Source organism: Prionailurus bengalensis, chromosome B4 (assembly GCF_016509475.1).
Source record: "Prionailurus bengalensis isolate Pbe53 chromosome B4, Fcat_Pben_1.1_paternal_pri, whole genome shotgun sequence".
In the NCBI taxonomy this organism is placed as follows: domain Eukaryota; kingdom Metazoa; phylum Chordata; class Mammalia; order Carnivora; family Felidae; genus Prionailurus; species Prionailurus bengalensis.
The window spans coordinates 59,556,586-59,580,406 of record NC_057358.1 but is presented as its reverse complement, the minus strand read 5'-3'; the positions used below and the strand labels follow the sequence as shown (position 1 = coordinate 59,580,406).

General features: G+C 38.7%; 1 protein-coding gene across 2 annotated transcripts in view; it reads left to right on the top strand.

The window, feature by feature from the left end:
* ITPR2 (inositol 1,4,5-trisphosphate receptor type 2) overlaps nucleotides 1-23,821 on the top strand; it is a 508,158-nt gene that overhangs the window by 275,659 nt on the left and 208,678 nt on the right. For both annotated transcript variants that reach the window (XM_043561419.1, XM_043561418.1), the window contains exons 36-37: nucleotides 470-612; nucleotides 5,912-6,020. In XM_043561419.1, the coding sequence (XP_043417354.1) occupies nucleotides 470-612; nucleotides 5,912-6,020 (252 nt within the window). The remainder of the gene's footprint in view (nucleotides 1-469; nucleotides 613-5,911; nucleotides 6,021-23,821) is intronic.

Genomic DNA, 23,821 nt, shown 5'->3' with positions numbered 1-23,821 from the left:
TAATACTGCTTCAAATATCATATCAAGGAATTTCCCTGTTGGAAGATATGGTTAGTTCCAGATGATCAGAAACACATAGAGAATCTTTTTATTTTTTAGCTGTTCCTCAAAAAATATCTCACTTTAGCCTAATTTGCTGAATACCTACCGGGTCTCTGTTAAAATCCTAGATACTATAGGGCTCATCACAGTGGCTTTACTGACTTTTCACTTTGTATATATATCCTTAGAAATCATCTACCTACCCACCCTTCTCTTATCTTGTAAATGAAAAAGGTGGCCCAAGCAGTACTCATATAGAAAAGCAGACTGTACTTAAAGCACAGACTTTTGATGCCATGGGAAGGTAGGGTGCATCTCTGAAATTCCAAGTCTCATTTCTGGTTAGTATTCTTAGGCCTGTCATATCTTAAAAGTATGAAGTCTGATTTAGATCTTCACATGGGTTCTCTTGTGCTTTATTTCTCAGGATGTTGTGGCCTCCTTGGAACAACAGTTCAGCCCAATGATGCAGGCTGAGTTCTCGGTGTTGGTTGATGTGTTGTATAGTCCAGAACTACTGTTCCCTGAGGGGAGTGATGCAAGAATAAGATGTGGTGCTTTCATGTCCAAGTAAGTGTGTACAATCTGAGATTCTGCTTGTGTTACCAAAATAAGACGGCCTCTAACACATTTCTGCTTTTTACTCTGCTGGTACATAATGATAGTCCACAGAGTACGTGAAAGGTCTGAAATGCATGTTAAAATGTACTTCCAAAATAATTAACTTGATTCAATTGAAATTTCTCTTTGATGAAGGTCAAGTTATATTTTGTTGAAATTTCCTGAAAATGAAATGTGTCATTATTGGGCACAAAATTTCACATGCAATTGTTTTTTTGGTTCTAATTCCTCGCTATAACCATATGGGGTGACCTTCCAAAAGATTCCTGTTTCAACTCACTTATTTTCTTTAACAGAGAGGAAGGAAGGGGAACTAGCATTTATTGAGGTCTTACTGTGTGCATCATTGTCCTCCGTGTGCTTACCTCTTGTATCATCTATCTGCACGAACACTCTGAGAGATTGACGACTCAGCCTCATTTTAGTGGTGAGAAGGCTGAGGCATGCTTCAGATGAAGAGCTGTGACGTCTCGGCCCAGCACTCGGCCATGCTGCCTTGATCTTCCTCATCTGCAGCCCTCTCATTTACTTGTTTCTCTCAGCATTTTTTGTGGAATTGTCAGATCTAGTATAGCTGATGTGTTTATCCTAGAATATTTCCATTTTTGTGGTAAATGAGCAATTCTCAAGGAAGAGCTGCAAGTTCTGACAGAAAATGTAACCAGCTCCAGAAAAAAAAGAGACATATCATAATGCTGAGGGCGCTCATTGAGTAATTCACTCACGACAGCCTGTCAGGTGTACTTGGTCTTCTTGGGAAGAGTATTTTGATGGACAGTCGGAGGAGGCTGCCAACCCCTTGACCATTATCCATCACAGCTAATTCCTGTGTCATTGAGGACATTGCTCAAAGAGGTCTCAAAACCCCCTCTGTTGACTGTGATGCACTGAGGCAGAAATGGAAGGACTGGGGGACACAAGAAGTGTGTTCTTGCTTTTTCCAATTAAAGCTGGGATTTGCAGAGAGAAAACAAGATATGGGATGAGAAGAACTGACTACAGGAATCATGTTGAATGGGTGGTATTTCTGTATTATGGCCTGAATCATGGATTCTTGGCTCTAGACCCTCTCTGTCTTATAGGGACTGGAAAGAATGTGTTTGTCTGGACACTTGCCAGTCTCCTAACAAGAATTTTTAAATGAAGAGGTCCAGAGTATCTGCAAAACTGATGACTGTGGAAGCCATTAGAAAAAAAAATTCAGTAGAGATATTGGGTAGTAATTCAATATAAAAAATAGGGCCTTTGGGAAATATCCTTTACCTCCTGTGAATGTGTATCAATGCATAGAATATTAATTAGAAAGTGGTTAATAAAAATATAAAAAATAAAAAGTGGGTAATAAATGAGAATTTTAACTCCAGGAAATTAATATGATACTACAGATATATCCCAGAATGTTGATAATCTAGAACAGGACTGGCAACCACTGGCTTCAGGGTACACTGGTCCTTTTGATCATTTTTACAAATAAAGTTTTTTGAAACATAGCTACACACTTTCATTTACATATTGTCTGTGTGGCTATCATACCAGTGTCAGCTGGTGGCCACAGAGGTTGTATATACGGCCCACACAGCCTAATCGTTTACTCTTTGGCTCTTGAGGAAAAAAGTTGGCTGGCTCAGTGTCAAGAATGAGGCTGTCAATACAATCGTTACGAACTACACATAGCTATTCAAGTTAAAATTTAAGTTAATAAAAATAAAAATAAAATATTCAGTTCCTCAGTCACATTTGCCACATTTTAAGTGCTTAATAGCCATATGTAGCTAGTAGCCAACAAATTTATAGCACAGATACGCAACATTTCAATTATTGCAGAAAATGTTATGTTGGATGGCACCAGTCTAGATCTTAAAGATATACATCTATGAAAAGATGATATAAAGTTAACTCAAAATGCCAAAAAAATATTGACCCGTGCTGCAAATGTGCTGAAAGCAAATCCGTTGCAACACCAGGTATCTAAAAGGAGAGAAACAGAGCAAAATAATAGTGGGAACATATTACAGATAATACACCGAGATGGGAAAAAAATGTCACATACTTTAGTGGTTAGAGAAGAGATTTTTGTGTTATTATGATTTTAGTATGGCCAGCGACTTGGGAATATCTGTTTTCTGCTCTAGTGATTATCCTACCCTTTCCCTAACTCTGTGAAGAACCAAGGGTTTTATTTGCAAGGATATCTAATGAAATTAGAATCCAACTTTATTAATAGCTATGCAAGAGCCCTTGTATTACTGTGCAGAGCTCTCTGGTAAAGCTTAGCTAGAGAATACAGCTTAGGTCCAAGGCCTTAGTGGGGCTTCTGACTTGCTCAAATGAATTTCATTCTTGGAACATGTTGACTCAGATGGGTCTGCTGGAGAATGTGAGGGATAGATCCCAGGAAAGAACCCAAATGCACATGTCTATTTTGTCATATGGAGAGAGAAGAGAATAAAGAGAGAACAGGTCAATGTGGGTGTTAACCTTTAAGGCATCTGGTTACAATATTCAAATCACCACTTACTCCTCCCTTATGAAGGATAATCTCAGTGTTTGTCACAATGTGGGATGTGTTTCACTTATGAGTTTAAAAATTAATTTAGAAAGAGAGGCAGCCACTAATTTAAAAAATGAATTAGGGGAAGATATAAAAATCAGAGTTCATCTCATATAGTAAAAGTAACTTTTGTGTTAGTTTAATACACCTGTATTTATATGGTGAGTTGTTTCATGAAATTTATTTTTGTATAGATCATAGAAAAAAATATTAGAAGGCCATGGATTTTACTCAACCAAACATTATGTAATGGGCAAATACCTTGTATAAACCCCTAGAAGATGGTATTCACCCTTATGCTTGCTATTTGCAAATCGTTAGTAAATTAAGTATTTATCTAAGAGGAGTTAAATAAAATTAAAATAGTCTGAGAGAAAAAAATAAAAAGAAATTGACAATGCCCACCAAAACTATTTTAATGGATTCAAAGACTACTACATGAAAGAAAAGACCAAATAACAGAAGTTTCAGGAAGGCAGATATTTTCCTTGCAAGGAGAACTCTAGAAGAATTGTTCTGCCTGCTGAGCCTGACCGCGTGGATCTAGAACACCTTGTCCGAGTTCACATGTCTAAGAGGAAATCACTTTTCCTTTCCTGCATGCTATTCCTTCAGCATGACCGAGGTATCATTGAAAAGTATTGCTGTCCATCTGTTCACCCAGTCTATAAATTTCAGGTGTCTATGATCTGCCCTTCCTCCTCTTCTTCTATTTCCCATTTGTCATTACTTACCAAGTCCCGGCTATTTTATTTCTCTATTACTTCTTGCATCATAACCCCATCACGTGCCCTGTTCACCCCTGGCCTTGTTCTCACTCTTCCATGTTGTCTTTCACATGTGGGCAGGGCCATTCAGGTCCTTGATAATGGTGGTTCCCTATTTTCTATAGAGTAAAGTCCACTGTTTAGCATAATATTCCCAGTTCCTTCTTTTCAGATGCATGTCTTACCCTGTCTTCTTTCATGTCTTCATGTGTCACCTGGCAGTTGGAGTACTTATCATTTCCTGGACATGATGGTCAGCTTTCTGCCTCTGCCCTTTGTTCATATTGTGCCCTTTGGAAGGATGCCTTCCCTCCCCACCTTTCTCTGCCAGGTGAAATCTTCATTGTTAGAAGTTACTCTTCACTGAAACCTCTGATCAGCCCTAGGAAACTCCCCCAACAGAACGTAATCATTTCTTTGTCTAGTTTATGGTATTTGTCATTACCTGTGTTGTAACACTTATATCATATAGAGGTGGCTGTGTGGGGACTCTCTTCACAGTAACTCTGAGACTCAAGAGATTAGTAAATGCATGGTGTCACCACAGAATGGTGCTTCAGAATCTTGGCTCTGTAGTCAGATGGATGTGGGTCTATTTCCAGATCCCACCACTTAATGATTGTGTAACTTCAGGCAAGTTGCTTTATCTCTCTGGACCTCTGTTTTCTCTTGAGCCCGATAATAGAACGTGTAGCATTGTTGTGAGGGTGAACTGAGAGAATCCATGGGAAGTCCTCGTACTTCACCTTGATGCCTGATAACCACTTACTAGGTATTATCTAGTGAAAGCTCACTTTTCCTCAGGGTTTCCCCATGGTACTCCTGTTATGTCACTGAAATGGGACCATTACATTATGTTTGACATCATTTTGTTTTTCTAGGAAGACATATCTCACAGGGTCATTGTAGGAACCAGCTTTTTAAGAGTTATATATGTTAAACTATAACTAGTGATTATAAACATTTTGCTTGGTTTTGAGTTCTTGAGGATGGTATATAGCTGTGATCCTCAAACTCTTCTCCTGAGAGGACACCAGTGCAAAGGTTACCACTACAAAATTAGAGTTTTTGCCCAAATTATAGTAAAATAGTCAATGGAGGGGCACCTGGGTGGCTCAATCAGTTGAGCATCTGACTCTTGATTTTAGCTCAGGTCATGATCCCAGGGTCATGGGATTGAGCCCTGCATCAGGATCCATGTTAAACATGGAGCCTACTTAAGGTTCTCTCTCTCTCTCTCTCTCTCTCTCTCTCTCTCTCTCTCTCTCTCTCTCTCCCCCTCTCCCTCTCCCTCTCCCTCTCCCCCTCCCCCTCTCCCGTCCCTCTCTAAAATAAAAAATAAAAAATAAATAAATGGATAGACTGTCTTGATGTTACTTTGTTGTTGTTTTCTGCTTCTAATTACAAAACCGCTGATTTCTACCAAGTCCTAGCAGTGAAAAATAGCACATTATTATTATTAATGCAAACTGGAAAGCAGCCCATTATGCTAAGGTTGCAATGTTGTATACTGCTACAGCACCTGTATCATTAAGGTAACACAGTACAGAGAAAATAATATAGTACAACATAATGAAATGTAATATGCTACAAATGCTCATATTTCTCTACTACTCAAATTGCTTTAGTTCATACGATGGGATTAAATATCATCAGTGTCTCATTGTCTTTTAGAGTATTGTGTCCCACTAAAAGTACGCTACTTGAATAAATTTAAAAGCACTGAGATATACCACCTATAAAACAAAGGATGGTTTGTAATACAAAGTTTATGAGCTTAAGTGTAATTTTAAAAAGTTTTTAAAACAGGTATCTTGTTTACTTCATATTTTCAAATAATAGTGTGATGTTTTTTTCCCTCTAGTATATGTTAGTATATAGCTCAAAGAGAAATCACTGTTGTATTTAAGGTTTCATGTTTTGCTTTCAGGTTGATTAATCATACAAAGAAACTGATGGAGAAGGAAGAAAAGTTGTGCATTAAAATTCTCCAGACTTTACGAGAAATGCTAGAGAAGAAAGACAGCTTTGTGGAAGAGGTAATATGGTTTTAATGTTTAGTATTTGAAAATCAAGTAAAATTTCTAGAATACTATAACCAATGAATTACACAGGCTATGATACGATTGCTTGTATTACGTACTGATGGCATGTGTACTTAGATGAATTAGATAATCTCAGTTTTTATGGCATTCGTCTTTCGTGTCTGCTTTGTTTTTTTTTTTTTTTCAACGTTTTTATTTATTTTTGGGACAGAGAGAGAGACAGAGCATGAACGGGGGAGGGGCAGAGAGAGAGGGAGACACAGAATCGGAAACAGGCTCCAGGCTCTGAGCCATCAGCCCAGAGCCTGACGCGGGGCTCGAACTCACGGACCGCAAGATCGTGACCTGGCTGAAGTCGGACGCTTAACCGACTGCGCCACCCAGGCGCCCCTCGTGTCTGCTTTGAATTGAGAAAAAAAACAACTAAGATTAGAATGGCTAAGTATTTGGGTTGTTTTATTATATTTTATCTTGAATATGTGTATTTTTCTCATGTAGACCAATGACCTTTTTTACAATGAACAACTGAGATTCATGATTAAAATTTCGTATAAAGTTCTGCTGAGTATTGAAATGGCCCATGCACTTGGGCACATGTTGATCTTTTATTGTAAATAATTGTCTGTTCCATTTTCTATAATGTTATGCCAGGTATTATAAAATAATACTATTTTTTATAAGCAAAATAGTATGTTTCTATTCTTACCTGTATTAAGTATTGCACAAATGATTCTCAGGGAGTAGAACTTAGAGATAATAATTGTCATTCTGTTATTAAAAATGACAGCTCAGGTGCTCATTAGGAGATAGCTAGCAGCATGTTTAATACCCAAGGTGATACACTTAAGTATAAAATATAAATCCAGGGGAGGTTTTTTTTTTTTTTTTTTTTTTTAAGCTAGCTACCTATACCTATAACTCTTAGGTATCAAACAAAATGTGTACATGTTCCTTAATAACTTTTGGTATGATTCCATAAATACTCATCATCTGATCTATTTAAAATTGGAAGAATTTATTTATTAATTTATGTATATGCTATCTAATTCCATAAAGATCATACGGTAGTTTTTTGTTGTTGTTGTTGTCGTTTTTAACTTAATCCATAGAAAATAAATGTAATGGCATCTTGGGTGTTCATTGAAGGGGTATAACTTCAAAATACTCCATTTGAATCAGAGGCTTGCTTTATACCCAAAATGATTCTTGCTTTGCGTTAATTCTCTTATCATTTCATCTATCTTTGGGAAGCAAATTATGGAAATAAAGGTTGTTAGTGCTATTTTGGCAAATGCTTCTATGACCTAGGACCCAAGAAAAATGCTCATAGGTCTGAGTTTTTGGCATACATGTAAAAAATGGTAAATTTCAGACTTCCTTGTTGTCTTTTTCCAGTTCCTTAAAATATTGCTGTAGATGGTTTGATTTTGACTGAAGTACTAGATCCTAAATAGAAAAATGGGGTCAATATAAATTTTTGACAGAGGAGTGAGGTTTACGGTAATAGTAACTTGTGGTTAACAGGAGATACATGATAAGAGTTGCACTTTTATGTAACAGATTATTATTGAACTATTCTCAAGGAAAATAAGAAAGAAATCAAAGAAGATTTTACTTTGACTAGTCAAGAGTATTTGAGTGTATCTCCCAAACCACCCTAGAATAAATCATGCTGGCGCCTGTTCCTCCTTTCCATTCCCCCTGCTCTCACTGGTTCAGGCTTTCACTATCCCTTGCCTACAAGACTCCAGTAGTCTGCCTCTCTGAGACAGAGCTGGAAGGGAGGCAGAGATGCTGTTTTCAAAAGTCCAAGAGGCGCCATTGACATATTATGTGAATGGCACCACCAGGACATAGCCTTTAGGGAAGAGTTAAGATGAGAAAGGCTAGTTGGGCTTATTCACTCAGTCATTTAACACATATACTGTGAGCCATATTAAATACTGGTTATTGTGCCTGGTCACTGGGGATAAGGAGATGAGTGACACAGCTTGCCAAGAGCCACTGCACATGCCACAGCTCACATGCTAGACGACTCCTGGAAGAGTCTGCAGAGATCATAAAAGCCTTTCAGAAACTTTCAGGGGCTCTGCACTGCTTTCATATTCCAGACTCTCTCTTATGTCCCTAGTGCTTTCTCCCCCCACCCTTCCTCATCCATTTACCTCCAGAAATCTGTGTTAATGTGTGCCTGACATGTCTTATCCTGCACTGAACATTTGGAATCATGTATTGCTAAAATTCAGACAAACCTCAATAACTCCTAGTGATATTTTTGTGGAGGAGCTCTGATGGGTGGTACTTATCAGTTGTTCCAGTCAGCGATGATGACTTTCTCAATAGAATTACCAAAATACATTGTGCCTCTCTTTTATGACACTTCAGGCTATTTCTGAGTATGTAGCCCAAGTATTTATAAATAATGTCATTGAGACCCAGAGATGTTATGTGATTTGCCTGAGGTCACACAGCAACTTCCAGACCAGGACTTAAATTAGCTCAATTATTTGTGTCAGTGGAGGGGAGTTAAATGATTCACCACTCTGGGTGAAATGACTCTCGCGATAGATTCAGAAAATGATCAAAACTATTATTTTACATTCATTGTGTGCTCTCAGAAAAAAAAAAAAAGACTGATTATCGGTAGCAGGATCATAGGCTGTTTTCATGATTGTATTAGTTTTCCATTTACCAAAAATTTAGTGGTTTAAAATCACACAAGTTTATTACTTTATAGTTTGGGAGGTCAAAAGTCTGAAATCAAGGTATTGGCAGGGATACATTCTATCTGGAGACTGTAAGGGAGAATTTCTTTCTTTGCCTTTTCTAGTTTCTAGAGCCTTCTGCATTCCTTGGCTTGTGACTCAGTCCTCCATCTTCAAAGCCAGCAACGTTGCATCTTCCAACCTCCCCGGCCCCCAACCACCACCACGTGCTCTCTCTCAGACACACACATTCCATTGTCATATCTCCTTCTCTTACTTGACCCTTCTGCCTCCCTCTTATACTTAGGCTTATATCGGACCCACCTAGATAATCCAGTATACGCCCCCTATCTTAAGATTCCTAATCGCACCTGCAAAATCCTCTTGCCATGTAGCATATTCACTGGTTCTGGAGGTTAGGACATAGACACATTTGTGGAGGGCCACCATTCACTATATCACAATGATTCTTTTACTGACAGTGAGAAATGACATGTAGTACGTAGATGGAGTGTTTACTTGTGGCTGATTAAAATTTCTGGGTAGGACAGTATAAATGTAAATGAATGTAACAAAAAATGCTTTGAATTTATAGCCCTTTGCTGTTTTCAAAGTATTTTAAAATACTTTGCTACCTTTGGACAGCTCTAGGAAATACGTGGGGCTGGTGGTGTTATCTCCACATATGTAATGTGGAGACACTCGGAATGGTGTGAAGTCACAGAGGGTACCTAATATCTTGTCTAATATCTGGATTTCTACCATCAACTGTTTTTCTACTATCTGTGTATCAAAGCATTTCCAAAAGATCTCTCAGAAGTCAAAACAGCAAATTTATACCAGGGTTTTTCACACTAGCTATCCTAATACAGGTTTCCTCTGCTATCCCAAAGTGGAATGTTCTCTAAAACCTTTCATAGGCCAAAATGGTGTAAAACAAATAAGCAATTACAATTAATTAATCGATTTTAAATGTTTATTTATTTTCAGACAGACAGACAGAGAGAGAGAGAGAGAGAGAGAGAGAGCAGAAGAGGGGCAGAAAAAAAAAGGGAGAGAGAGATTCCCCCACAGGCTCAACACTCAGTATAGAGCCCAACGCGGGGCTCAGTCTCACAATCTTGAGATCATGACCTGAGCCGAAATCAAGAGTCAGATGCTGAACTGACTGAGCCACCCAGGCACCCCTGCACCATTAATTTATATGGAAATTTTTTATGCATTCCTAGGCCTAAAATATAGTCTCTCTAAGGCTTTTCTAATACCTCAGGGCACACCTTGCTAATGAATGCACAGAATAAATAAAAACAAAGCACAGGTGCTCACAGACACAACTCAAAATTCTGGTGACTTCATGTTGCGACGCTGAGTGTGGTTCCCAGGGAAGGAGCTTGGTGGGGCCATTCTCACTGCTTGAGGTCCCTGCTGCCTCTATAAGAGCTGTCCAGCTCTCCGGCAAAGCAAATGTTGAATGCCTTTTTTGCTTTTGCCTTTTGTTGTAGAAGTGAAAATCTTCAGAGTTCTTTCAGTTAGCAAAAACAGGTACTAATATAGGTTTTTTATAAATGCGAAGTGATGTGCCATGAACTTGCAAAAAGTGCAGAGATACATTTGAGACTCCACCTGTTTAAATTTAAAACCTTAAAAAAAATCACCATTTACATTTATGTTTCTTTGGTCTCTGATATCCGAAGTTGTGTCTGTTTGTGTAGCTGATAAAATTAAAATAAAATAGGGGCGCCTGGGTGGCGCAGTTGGTTAAGCGTCCGACTTCAGCCAGGTCACGATCTCGCGGTCCGTGAGTTCGAGCCCCGCGTCAGGCTCTGGGCTGATGGCTCAGAGCCTGGAGCCTGTTTCCGATTCTGTGTCTCCCTCTCTCTCTGCCCCTCCCCCGTTCATGCTCTGTCTCTCTCTGTCCCAAAAAAGAAATAAACGTTGAAAAAAAATTTTTTTAAATTAAAATAAAATAGAACAATGAAGCACAAATTTACTTCATGGTTGAGTTTGATGCCCTTTGAAGCAATTTCCAAATTTAAGATCTCAGTTTTCTGATTTTATTTGCCTTCTCTGTATCATATATTTAAAAAAAAATTTTTAAATGTTTATTTACTTTTGAGAGAGGAAGAGAGACAAAGCACGAGTGGGGAAGGGGCAGAGAGAGAGTGAGACACAGAATCCGAAGCAGGCTCCAAGCTTTGCGCTGACAGCAGAGAGCCTGATGTGGGGCTTGAACTCATGAACTATGAGATCATACCCGAACCAAAAGTGAATGCTTAACCGACTGAGCCACCTAGGCGCCCCAATTCTCTGTATGATATATTAAGTAGAATCATCATGTAATTACATTTTATGTGGTATTTAGTCAATTATTTAAAAACATTTATAATTTATAATACTATGATTGCAATTCCTAGATGAATTTTACTTAGTATTCTTCCTTGTTTCATGTTTCTTAGTTTGTGCCAAAAATTTGAGAAATAAGATGGGCAATAGCTTGAAGATTTCCAATAGACTATTATAAGTAGAGGAGAATTTAATTTTCTGTTATGTGTGTCTCTGTGTGAATCATCTAGTGATCATACATGTACCATATGTTATAGTATAAATTATAGTACTTATTTTTATTGAAGGATAAAACATGAAAATTATATATAAAAAGTCCTTAAAGGGAAAAATTACTAGAGTTTTATAAAAATTCCATGTAAGTATTGTTTGTTTAGGTGATTCTGGTAGGAAAGCAAAAAACAAAGTACAAAGGATATAATTCTAACAACCTTGAAATCCCTTTGGGATTGGTCATGTTTGGAAGCATTTTACAGGTAACTACAGCTGGTATATTTATTTGCATTAAAAAATATGTAGGGGTGCGTGAGTGGCTCAGTTGGTTCAACATCCAACTTGTTTTTTTCTCAGGTCATGATCTCACAGTTTGTGGCTTCAAGCCCTGCATCAGGCTCAGTGCTGACAGTGTGGAGCCTACTTGGGATTCTTTCTCTGCCCCTCCCCCACTCACACGGGCATTCTCTCTCTCTCTCTCTCTCTCTCTCTCTCTCTCTCTCAAAATAAATAAATAAAACATTTAAAAAATAAAAATGTATGTTGACAATCTGGGGAGAGAAGCAAGAGAAGGAATGTTTTAAAATGGCTTTAGGGCAGTGAGATTTCAAATGTTCTCTATCCTTTAAGCCATTTTGTCCCACTCTTATCTGTATGACCTCTCTACCACAAAAAAAGACATAACTTGATAGCATATGTGTGCTGTTGAACAGAGCAGTGTAATTATAGCACCACACCATTATTTTGCATATTTTTTAAATGTTTATTTATTTATGTTGGGGGGAGGGGCAGAGAGAGGAAGAGAGAATCCCAAGCAGCCTCCATCTGCTGATAGCACAGAGATTGATGCAAGGCTCAATCTCATGAACCATGAGATCATGACCTGAGCCAAAATCGAGTCGGATGCTCAACTGACAGAGCCAGCCAGGCACCCCTGTTTTATGTATTTAAAGACATTTCAGGGTCTATACCTGAGTAAGCATTTACCTGAGGTGGTAATGGAGATACAAGCTTTTGTGGGTTGGATAGAGGTGAGCTGATGAGGGGAGCAGGAAACAAGAAGGACTTTGTTCAGAGGATTGGTTTAGTTTAAAGATTTTTTTTCTTCATCTTACACTCTTTAGTATACATGTCCATTAAGATTTATAGAGCATTACAAATTATTCCTCTCATAAAAAATATATAAATCATAAATATAGATGTCTATAAGCTCTGATCCTAAATATATAACATGTAGCTTCTGTAGTTTAGAACTGGAAAAGATAACGAGTCCTGAAAGTATTTGCTGATAGCCTGTGGAACTGGTAAAGTTACTTTACTTGGGCGGCAGTCAGAGAAGTTGACCTATGTGGAATGCCAGTCATAATTTCCCCTGAGAATATATTGCTATCTACTCATAAATTACACTGACATACATATAATCTACAGGACAACAAAGATATTTTAGTCAAATTCAATATTCTTAAAATGTTCGGGTTAAAATGCCAGTATCCTTGGAATTAATAGAAACTTCCTCTATAATACCTATGGAGTGGTTTTAACCACTGGCTTTTATAAATGGGAGCAGCCCAGCATTTATCAGGAGCTTACTGTGTATCAGATCCTGTTCCTGATCCTTTATATGTATTATCTTATTTTCATCTTCAAGCCCCTGTTATAGGAGGTCCTCTTACCTCCCTTTCACTAGTGAGGAAACAGGTATGGAGGATAAGGTCACACATCCAACAGGCGGAAGAGAGCTGGTAAACCAGCCCAGACATTTTGGCTCCTGAGCTCACACTCTTAATCAGTATATTGGAGCCACACAGGTTATATGACTTATAATCATAACCTTTTATTTTCTCAGATATTCAGCTAAATAAAATGAGTTCTTTGATTTTATTCTTGATAAAATTTGCATACATATATACTGGAAAGCATAAGCCTTTTATTCAGTGAGCTGCTAAGGAAGAGGCTTGAGATTTCAGACCAAGTTGATTGGGAACAGTTTATGACACAATAGCTGTGGGGTTTTTCGGGTTTTATTGTTACAGCCCTACAGATCAGTATCAGAGCTCCCCACATCCCACCCTGTGATCATGGTCTGAGTTGTTAGTACCCTGAATATTAGATTTCAAAGTTCTAAACAGTGCTTTATAAGATGACCATCATAGGCAGCCCCTTGCGGAAATGTGGCATTCAACAAACAGCACAGCATCTAATTGAGAGCTGTGATCTTTACCAATGCCCAGGTGGGGTAGGTGGTATTTACACATTGAACAATAATGGCAGATAGTGGCTTCTTGATTTAAAAGTTGGTATCTGGAGTGATATGGAATAAAGGTCTTTAAGAAATGTTGCCTTCAATTATTTTTAAGATATCTTCCATCATTTTTTTTAACTCTAAAATTTACTGTCAGCTGAGTTAACAAGAATTTATTCTTTCCCTCAGCAGGAAAAAAATCATTGTAACTAATCTTTTATTTCATATTTTGAGGAGCAGCAAAAAAAAGAATCAGGAATTATACCAAGGAGCTTACCTCCTACTTCAAATATGCAGACCTGTCAGTCTCGGCAGTAATCACATTGTTGCAAATTTATAAATTGTATCAAGCTACTCTTATCATAAGAGTCTGTGCAGAATCATTCACCTTCTACGCACATACTAATTTTACTCTCTAGCAGGCAAATAAACAAATTTAAGTAGAATTGCTATACAGAGTGCACAATAGCTTAAGAATTTGATAATAACTGTTTTGCTAGGGGAAAATAAATTTCAGTTTTTAGTATCAGCTGTGTTTTGTAGACTTTCTTACTAAATACATTTTAGAGGTGAATGCAACTTTTTTTTGCAATGTTCTAATGCTGTTTTAAACTATGTACATACAAGAAGTGATGTTGCACACATACTATTCTATCTTAATCATTCGTATGTTGGGAGTGTGTGTGTTATTTAAATATAGATAACTAGATGGTTGGAAATATGAAAATATGTTGATGTCTCCTTAAAATAAGAGATCTTTTTAAGAACATAATTAATATACTCTTTCACTTTGGAATCTTGATTATATTTTCATCTAGGCAATGATCATTAAGATGGACATAAAAGCAATAATTGTTTATAGAAATTTACTTCTTTCAATTGCTGAGCTGGCTGGTGACTGGTTAAGCTATGAAATTGCTAAGTTTACCCAATTATAGTCATTATAACCTCATTGTTGCAAAAATTTATAAAATTCTTTTTTTTTAAATTTTTAAATGTTTATTTATTTTTGAGAGACAGAGCATGAGTGGGGGAGGAGCAGAGAGAGAGGGAGACACAGAATCTGAAGCAGGCTTCAGGCTCTAAGCTGTCAGCACAGAGCCTGATGCAGAGCTCGAACCCACAAACCATGAGATCATGGCCTGAGCCGAAGTCAGATGCTTAACCGACTGAGCCACCCAGGCGCCCCTAAAAAATTTATAAAATTCTTAATTACACCTTGTCTTTACTTTTCTGTTTTAAAATCTGACAGCATTTCCTCAGTAGTTTTTGAGATATGCTGTGATTCTGTAGGGATCAATGACTAAAATATGATGAAAACATTATCAGTACTCAAAATTTAGCCAACCATTCATTGCTTTTAGTAAGTGTAAGACATTTGGTAGTTAATGATTGTAGATGAAAAATGGTATTGTGATTAAAGAAAAGAAAGAAGAACAAAAAGAAAAACACATGAAAATTAATATATTATGAAACTATGATGCTAGTTCTTTCCACCTAAATCTAAGTTAAACAAATTTTCAGGAAGCATTCCATGATTGGTTTCTTATAACTCCATGTTATTCTAGTTTATGAACATTTCAGCTCTTATAAAATCCTATCTGTCTTATTAGCATAGAACCTTTATTATCATGCTTTATGAAGGTTTTTTTTCTTTATGTTGTTATTTTAAATAAACTAGAAACTCCTTGATAGGCATATCTATCTTATTCATCTAGCCTATGTATAAGATGTATAAGATGAAGAAATGTCCAGAAGGCCTTGAGTGCTGAGATTCTTTGAGGGTATGGTTGTGTATCTCTCTTCAGTCCCACTCCATTCTCCATAAAGTGTTGTACTTATTGAGGGCAGAGACTGGTGATCTTATTCACTGGGGTATTCCCATTGTCTGGCATTGTTCTCTGCACAGAGTCGTTGCTCAATAAATGTTCATGGACTGACTTATTTGCACATGGTAGCAATAAATGTTATTGACTACTGCAAGAACAATGCATTGATCTTCACTAGTGGTATCCAAGGAGTAGCTTCTAGAATTATCACTTCAAGTTTCACTTTACATCTCTTTGTAGCCCAGGAAATAGATTTCTTAATAGTTGGCATGCAGAGTTGGGCCAGCAGTGGACAGAGCAATGGCAGAGAGGGCCAATGAGGAGATTATCTTGCAGCAAGCACTATGTTGGAGTGGCTGTGACATCCTTGTTGCTGTCTGACTTGGAAAGCAAAAGGAGGAGTGGATGCAGGGTCCCCAGACCCTGCACAGTAATGATGGAAGCTCAGCCAAGGGAGGCTGGAGCTAAAGAAGGATGCCCAGATCTGGAGGCAAGCAAATGGAAGGAAGGCTCCAGCCACTGTGCTTCTCTTTCAGGAAGGGCTGAAAGGGACCCAGAAAGAACTAGCAAGCGACTCAGGCTGCAGAAGAAGCACGAAAAGCCCCCTGGAAAACCAGGGGAATATGGGAGCAACTGGGGCTCTGGAGAGAGGCTGAGGCCCAGTCATCCAAACCGGGACATTGAGTGAGTTTAGCTAGAGTAATTAGCTGCAATGTCCAGCTGTGATCTCGAGTAGCATCAGGATCTCCTGCCACGGGGAAAGTTGGTATTTGGCGCTGCTCTGTGTTGTTCCTATCGTAAGGAAGAAAAGGGACATAGAAAGGTTGTGGAGCAGATTGGGCCTGATACATGTTACCTTTTCTATCAGTACGTTTATTTCTGGACTCCTATTTGAACAGGTCCTCAGAGACGGTGTGTGTGTGTGTGTGTGTGTGTGTGTGTGTGTGTATAATCTGTATGTGAGGTACTAAAGCTACATTATTATTATTGATGTTGTTGTTACTTAAGTTTGCTGACTGTGCATCTCTAGGGAAGCTATTTGCAAAGCAACAATGTGTGTGCTCTTGGATCCCCACTGTAACTCTCAGAGATAGGAAAGTAATTTTTAATCTCCATTTTATAGGAAGACCAAGGCTCAGAAGGTACAATGATCTAGTAAGAACCATACTATTAGTAACTGATGGAACAGGGATGTGAATCAAGGTTTTCTGAGTCTACTCTACATGTGATGCTTCTCCACATGGCAGAGAATTAAGTAATGCTGGGGAAAATCAATTATAACTTAAATTTGCTTTTACCTTTTGAAACCACTATCTGAGGCTTTTACTTCTTTTATAGGAGTTTGAATCTGAGGGCTCAAGAAATCTTAAAATAAAAATATTAAAAAAGGAAATGTATTCTTATCAACTTTTAGGTACATGCTCTAAGTAATAGTAACAGCTAACCCTTGTATGGTGTTTACTATGTTATAAAAGCCAGTTGCTTGCATAAATACTTTACAATGTTACTTCATTGAACTCTCATTAACAACACATTGAGGAAATTATAGCACAGAAAAGTTAAGGATCTTGATCAAAGTCACACAGAAAAAAAGAAAAACGGATGAAAACTGGGCATCTGGCTCCAGGGCTGGTGTTTACCATCACTATGTCAGACTGTCTTCATTCTATCCTGGTATCAATTTGCAAAGCTGTAGGGCCGTCACCTGTGGCTTTCAAAGGAAAATGATTTTCCTGTTTAAAATAACACCCAAAAACCTTAAGATATTTCTTCTTGTGTGTAATGATTTTGAACATCTACTGTTTACTGATTTTTTCAGGGTAGGCTTGGTTTCTGCACATGCTGTCTGGTGCTTGAAAATGAAACAACACACAACATTTTGAATACTTGCAGATTGCTCAGCGCAACTGTTGGGTTTCTCTTTACTTAGTTGTTCCTGACCGTTGGCTGAATTTCTAAATAAAATGCAAATTATAGACTATACTAGTTCTTCTGTTCTGGAATAGGGAAAACCAACATGATATGTTAATGAACACAACATAGCACCTTGGTATAATGAGTTGGTGGCACGAAATCCAAATGAGAGCATGTGGCGATGAGAGTGTAGCAATCAGGGAAGTACTTGCCGAAAGGTGAGTGGCAACCAGCAATAATCTCACACTTGGGCACACCTTTGAGAGGGGTGCTTGCTTTAGGCTTCTCACTACCTACCACCATGGTGTGTAGTCATTTATTCATCTATACGTTCAATGAATAGGCTGCACTGTGTGCAGACTGGCTGAGTCCCTCATCGCCTTGATAGAGTTAGATACGACCTCTGGCTGCTACTGGTTGCTCACTCTCTTGAGAGAAGCGGCTGGTATCGATTCTACCATGCTTTTACCCATCGGTGCACAAAGGGTAAGCACAAAATCCTTCCAGGCCTAGCCCCAGTGGATATTGAACACTGCCCCGACCCTGCCATTTCTGTCCTCCTCAGTCTCTCAGACTCTTCTTCTCCTGCTCTGTCCTATTCAGGAAATGCTCCTGTGTCCTGAACTTCTTCAACTGGTCCTTCCACCTTCTTGCTTTAAACGAAGACTCACTCTCCATGAAGGCCTCCTCGCCTTCTCAGCAGCTCTGTCAAAGAGTGTTTCTTTCTTATGTGAAGAGACTTGGTGTCCCTGTTGCTTCTCCTTGTTCCTCATAGCCTGATTCCTCTGCCCTCTTAAAGTCCAAAACTCCTTTGAGGTTAAGCCTCTCTCACTGTATCACCTCGGCATCTGCCAACATCCTGGGCCTTCCCTCTCCCCCACCCAGGACTTTGGAACCTGGCTCACATTCTGTGTTTTGGTTTCCAGACCTGCTATCATCAGACGGGACTTTAGTTCTCATGGGCTGTGTTTCCCACATGCTGGCTGCTTCTGACCTTCTCTTCTCCATGTCCATCACCCACATCTTCTGTAACACCTTGAAGTTTTCATCACCAAGAACTGCTTCTTTTCCACCATAGCCAATCCAGGCATCCCACTGGCTGACCTTTACTTTCTCCCGTTCAGCGTCCTTGTTTGCACCCATTATGACTATCCTTTTACCTAGTCAGATCCACTGACCCCTCTGAGTTCCCAGTTGCTCAGTTTGTTCCCTTCTTCTGCTTATTAAGCCTAGATTTCATAGTCACAAGTCCAGCTCTGGAACAGCTGTTTAAGACCAGGCAGTAACAGAGAGTCCCAACAAAACAGCATGGGTGAGGGGAGGAATTGTTTTTCGTAAGAGAATCAGAATGTGGTTGCCAAAAGATAGTAGAAAGGATGCTGGGGGGCCAAGACACAACCAATGACCCCACCAATTTCTTCTGCAGTTTCTTCCTGACAGATTGAGTTATTTAGATTATTTGAGTTATTTGGCTCATTTTCTGTTCATGTTCCACGTCAACCATGTATGCCACTTCTTTCCAAATGAAACCAGAAATCTTGGCTCGAAGGTCCCATACAAAAAAAGCTTCTCTACTCCACTATATACACAGGCACTCTGTGTTCTCCAAAATTGAAATGACTGAGGATATCTTTTCTCAAGGCTGAGAAAACATATGGACGAGAGTATGCTACTTCTCATAGTCTGCAGCCTTTTGACAAGACATCTGCTACAACATTTTTTGTTCTTGCATCATGGACTGTTGTTTGCCAATTGTTTTCATAAATATTAATCCTTGAAATCTTGACTGACATATAAGTTGTTCCTTTTTGGTTTCTTTTCTTCTTTATATGCACCATCTTTAAATAATTGTGTCACAATATAATAAACAAGGATTTTCTTATGAAAAATGCCTATTTTAAAACTGGAAGCTAAAATATCTAATTAAAAAACTTGTGTTTTCTCTCTTCTTCTTCTTCTTCTTCTTCTTCTTCTTCTTCTTCTCTCTCTCTCTCTCTCTCTCTCTCTCTCTCTCTCTCTCTCTTTTTACATTTGAATTCTCCTTGCTTTTCCTTTACTTAACTGAGTGATTTATTGCTGTTGGAATACTGCTTCTGCATTAATGTTGTAGTCTTTCACTTCAGCTCTTAGAAGTACCTCAGGAAGACATTTAAACTTAACTTCCCCAAGCACGTGATTGATTTAGTCCCAAGGTAGTTGACTATTCCTTCTTAGTCTGATATTAGGAGTGCTAGAGCTAGGTCAGGATTTTGAACTGGACTATGAATCGCCTAGTAAATATGTTTACTAGTGGCAGTCAAAGCATGTTAATTTCTACTCCTACGTTTGCATGAGGAGATAACTGAAAAGTCTGCGATGGAGGATACAATGAGCACTTTCCACTGAGCACACTTGCCACTGTTGACAAAGTTTTATTGTTCTCTGCCATGCTCCAAGTAGCACATATAAAGAACTGTAAGTGCTATGGGCAGCTGTGTGGGGGCCCCTTTTTATTATGCATGGTATTTCCTGATTTATTTTACTATTACCTCTAAGAATCAGTAATTCAGCAGTTTAAATTGTTTCAATTATTGGTCAATTAATAAATCAACTGAAAAAGCAAAATCCTTTCCTATAGATACTTGGTTGTAAGGCCTGTTAGCATAGTCATGTGCGTGAAGCCATGGACACCAAACACATCTGGTGCTTAGTTTGGAGGGAAGTTTATTTGAAAACGATGCCGTTGGATCTTCTGTCCTCAGTGAACTACCTTTTCAACATTGAATTCATCTTTGTCTTTACAAATACATTACAAGGTCTCTTTACAAGATCTTGAGAGGAATGCTTCATGGTCAGGTTTTCATAAGAGGCTTAGTTGTTTTTATTCATTTTTGTTTTAAATTAAGAGTACTCCATTATCAAAGGAGAGTTAATAAACTGGAAACTATAGTCGCTTATCAATGTGTGATGAAATTGTTTTGTCCTCGGCTCCATCTAGAATCCTGTAAAATTATATTTAGAGTAGAAGAGATTTTCATATTGTGTTATCTCTAGAGGCTCTGTCAGGGATTGGGAATGTATCTCACAGTTGAGATCAAGCACAGTTTCCTCTGAGGTCTATTGGCAAGAGTCAGCTCTCTCCTACATCTGCCATTTTCTGAGAATAAAATGAGATTCACATGTTTGCATACCATCTTGCTAATCCTTGCCAGGGATACTTTCTGGAAAGAGCATACTGAATATTTCTGCTGTGCCTCTATTTTAGGGAGAAAAGAGAATCTCACAAAAATTGGGAGCTGTTCCGGGATTGGGCCAGAAGTTGAGGAGTAGATGCAGGGCTCATTCCAGGGAGGCTGCTGCTGGGGCAGCTAGTGATTCCATGCAGGTAGGAGGATGGAGGTGTTGAGCCCTGTTCCCCCATGTCAGAGATTAGCACCAGAGAGAGGATTATTTGCAGAGAAGCCTGGCCTCACTTGCATGGTTTCTGTCAATGACCAATACCTATTGAGTGTTATATCGCACTGTGTGGTAAGACACAAAGGAATGAAATGATACTGCCTGTATTCGTTTTCTGTGGCTGTCATAACAATGAACCACAGACTGGTAAACAACAGAAATAAGCTGTTTGGGAGCTCTGGAAGCTAGATGTCCAAGATCCAGATGCCAGCAGGGTTGGCTCCTTATGAGGGAAGAATGTGTTCCAGGCTTCTCTCCTTGTTTCTAGTTGGCCGTCTTCTCCCTGTGTCTTCATGTGGTCTTCCCTCTGTACGTTTTTCTGTGTCCAAATGTCGTCTTCCTATAAGGACACCAGTCATAGTGGATTAGGACCCACCCTAATGACCTCATTTCAATTTAATTACCTCTTCAAAGTCTGTCTCCAAATACGATTCTGTTCTTTGGTAACAGGATTTAGGACTTCAACATGAAGTTTTGGGTGATGCAATTCAGCCCGTAATACCACTTCAGTCTTTCATCTACTCATAGATAAGACATGTGCAAATGTTTTCTGTGTGCTTCTCCTGTGCTCATTTTGTTGAGGGCAGTTAAATGCCCTGAGCAGATGGCTGGCATCCACAGAGATTGAGGCAGTTACTTCTAAACTTTATTATTTAAGTCAGTCTAAACCAACACAGAAACATAGAACAGTGATTTTGCTTTTCTCTTATTTATAACTTAGGCTGATGTTAAAAGAAAACAGTTGATTGGCATAAAAACTCCGGGGGCACCCGGGTGCCTGGGTGGCTCAGTCGGTTGAGTATCCAACTTCGACTCAGGTTATGATCTCATGGTTCGTGGGTTAAGCCCCACATCAGGCTCTGCACTGGCAGTTTGGAGCCTGCTTGGGATTTTCTCTCTCTCTCTCTCTCTCTCTCTCTCTCTCTCTCTCTCTCTCTTCCTCTCTCTCTTCCCCTCCTCTACTTGGGCTCTCTCTTTCAAAATAAATAAATAAAAACTTAAAAAAAAGGCTCCAGTGACACCGAGAAGTACATGGGTAGATGTTTGAGAATAAAACTGAAACATGTAGATCTGACTGGTTTTGAAAACAAAAAATGGGAACATTTGATAAAAGTTTAATTTTAGTATTTGTGACATTCTTCAGCTTTGGGCCATCTCTCAATAGCATAGTCCAGTTTATTTTCTGAGCACTTTTCACAAGTGTGTCAGCACAGTCATGAAAAATGGCAAGTTTCAGATACGATCTTCGGAGTTTCTGTATTTTTACAAGTCAGGTTAAAAAAATTATTCTGGGCTACTGTTTTGGCAATTTATCATTGTATTTCTCTCAGAGCAAAATATACACTTAAAATTGTTCACTAAAAAATGTACCTTTTCTGGAAGAGGGCTTCGTCTATTTACAAATATTTGTAAACTATACATGCACAATTTTACTATTTAGTTTGCTAAGTGACCAGTTTTTAAAATGGTTGTTTCTGGGACACCCAGGTGGCTCAGTTGGTCATACATCCAACTTTAGCTTGTGTTATAATCTCCTGCTTCGTGAGTTCGAGCCCCACATTGGGCTCTGTGCTGACAGCTCAGAGCCTGGAGCCTGCTTTGGATTCTGTCTCTTCCTCTCTCTCTGCCCTTCCCCTGCTTATGCTCTTTCTCTCTCTCTCTCTCTCTCTCTCTCTCTCTCTCTCTCTCTCTCTCCCCCTTCCTCCCTCCCTCCCTCCCTCCCTCTCTCTCAAAAATAAATAAATAAACATTAAAAAAAGTTATTTCTAATACCCACATAAGGCTAAAGTGAATTTTAAAAGACACGTGGCACAAACAGGGACACTACTTTAAGCCTAGTCTCAATGCCTTATTCTTTGCACCTGTATGTGGGAGATAACAAAATAATAAGTTCTCATTATTTTAAGAAAGAAAATGACTTGGGGCGCCTGGGTGGCGCAGTCGGTTAAGGATCCGACTGCAGCCAGGTCACGATCTCGCGGTCCGTGAGTTCGAGCCCCACATCAGGCTCTGGGCTGATGGCTCAGAGCCTGGAGCCTGTTTCCGATTCTGTGTCTCCCTCTCTCTCTGCCCCTCCCCCGTTCATGCTCTGTCTCTCTCTGTCCCAGAAGTAAATAAACGTTGAAAAAAAAATTTGAAGAAAGAAAATGACTCAAGTTACAGGGCTAATTACTTTTGTAAATCCTGGTTTATAGAATATTTTTCTGTTATTTTGAGGTACCATTGCTTTATTTTCTTAGGTGCAAAATTTTCCTGCTTCTTATATGTTTTAAACTAGTTCTCTCATACCAACAAAACTAGGACAATCAGCGTCAGAAAAAGAGAGTTCAGGATACATTCCAGACTAATTCCTTCTGTCCTCCAACAAGTGACTATTTGCACAGCCAAGTTAAGATTATTGATCATTTGTGTTTTGATGCAGGTATCATCTTTCCCATGAGATTTTAAGTCATTGGTTACTTCACTAGTTTCTCGAGGAAAGGGAATTTCATGGGTCGTTCAGACATACGCTTATGTAAATGCGGTAAATGTGAGACATAGAACTTGGTAGCAGGAAATCAATGGTGTAAGTGAGAAAATACCACCTGTTAAAAATGAGACTGAAGTTCATTATTCTGGAAGTGGAGAGTCCGTTGAAGCCATATAAGAATAATAATCATCAGAGTATTGTTAGAGATGTATCACGAAGCCAAGGGGAGTGGAAAAATCCAGAAGCAGTTTTAAAAACCAGTATTTCTCTAAATTTGGTTTTTACTTCAAGTTGATACACATGACCAGTATGTGGTAAATGGTTAGAAGCAGGTTACAGAATTTAACGTGAAAATCATTTGTTGGATTTTATAGTTCAGTGTTGGCATTTTCTGTGCATTTATTGAAATGTCTTACACACTTCATGCTCTGGAGTGTTACACATGTTTGTAGTTCACATTCGCCTCAGATATTTCAGTGAGCAGAATACAATAAGGAAAATTAGGAAAGCCCAATGAATATTTATGGTGATCGAAGGGAGCCACACACAGAAATGAAGTTGCTTGCTTCCCAGACATCTATCTTTCATTTTATTCTTAAGGGTATTTAACAAAAAAAAAAAACCAATTTGTTGCCATCGATTTA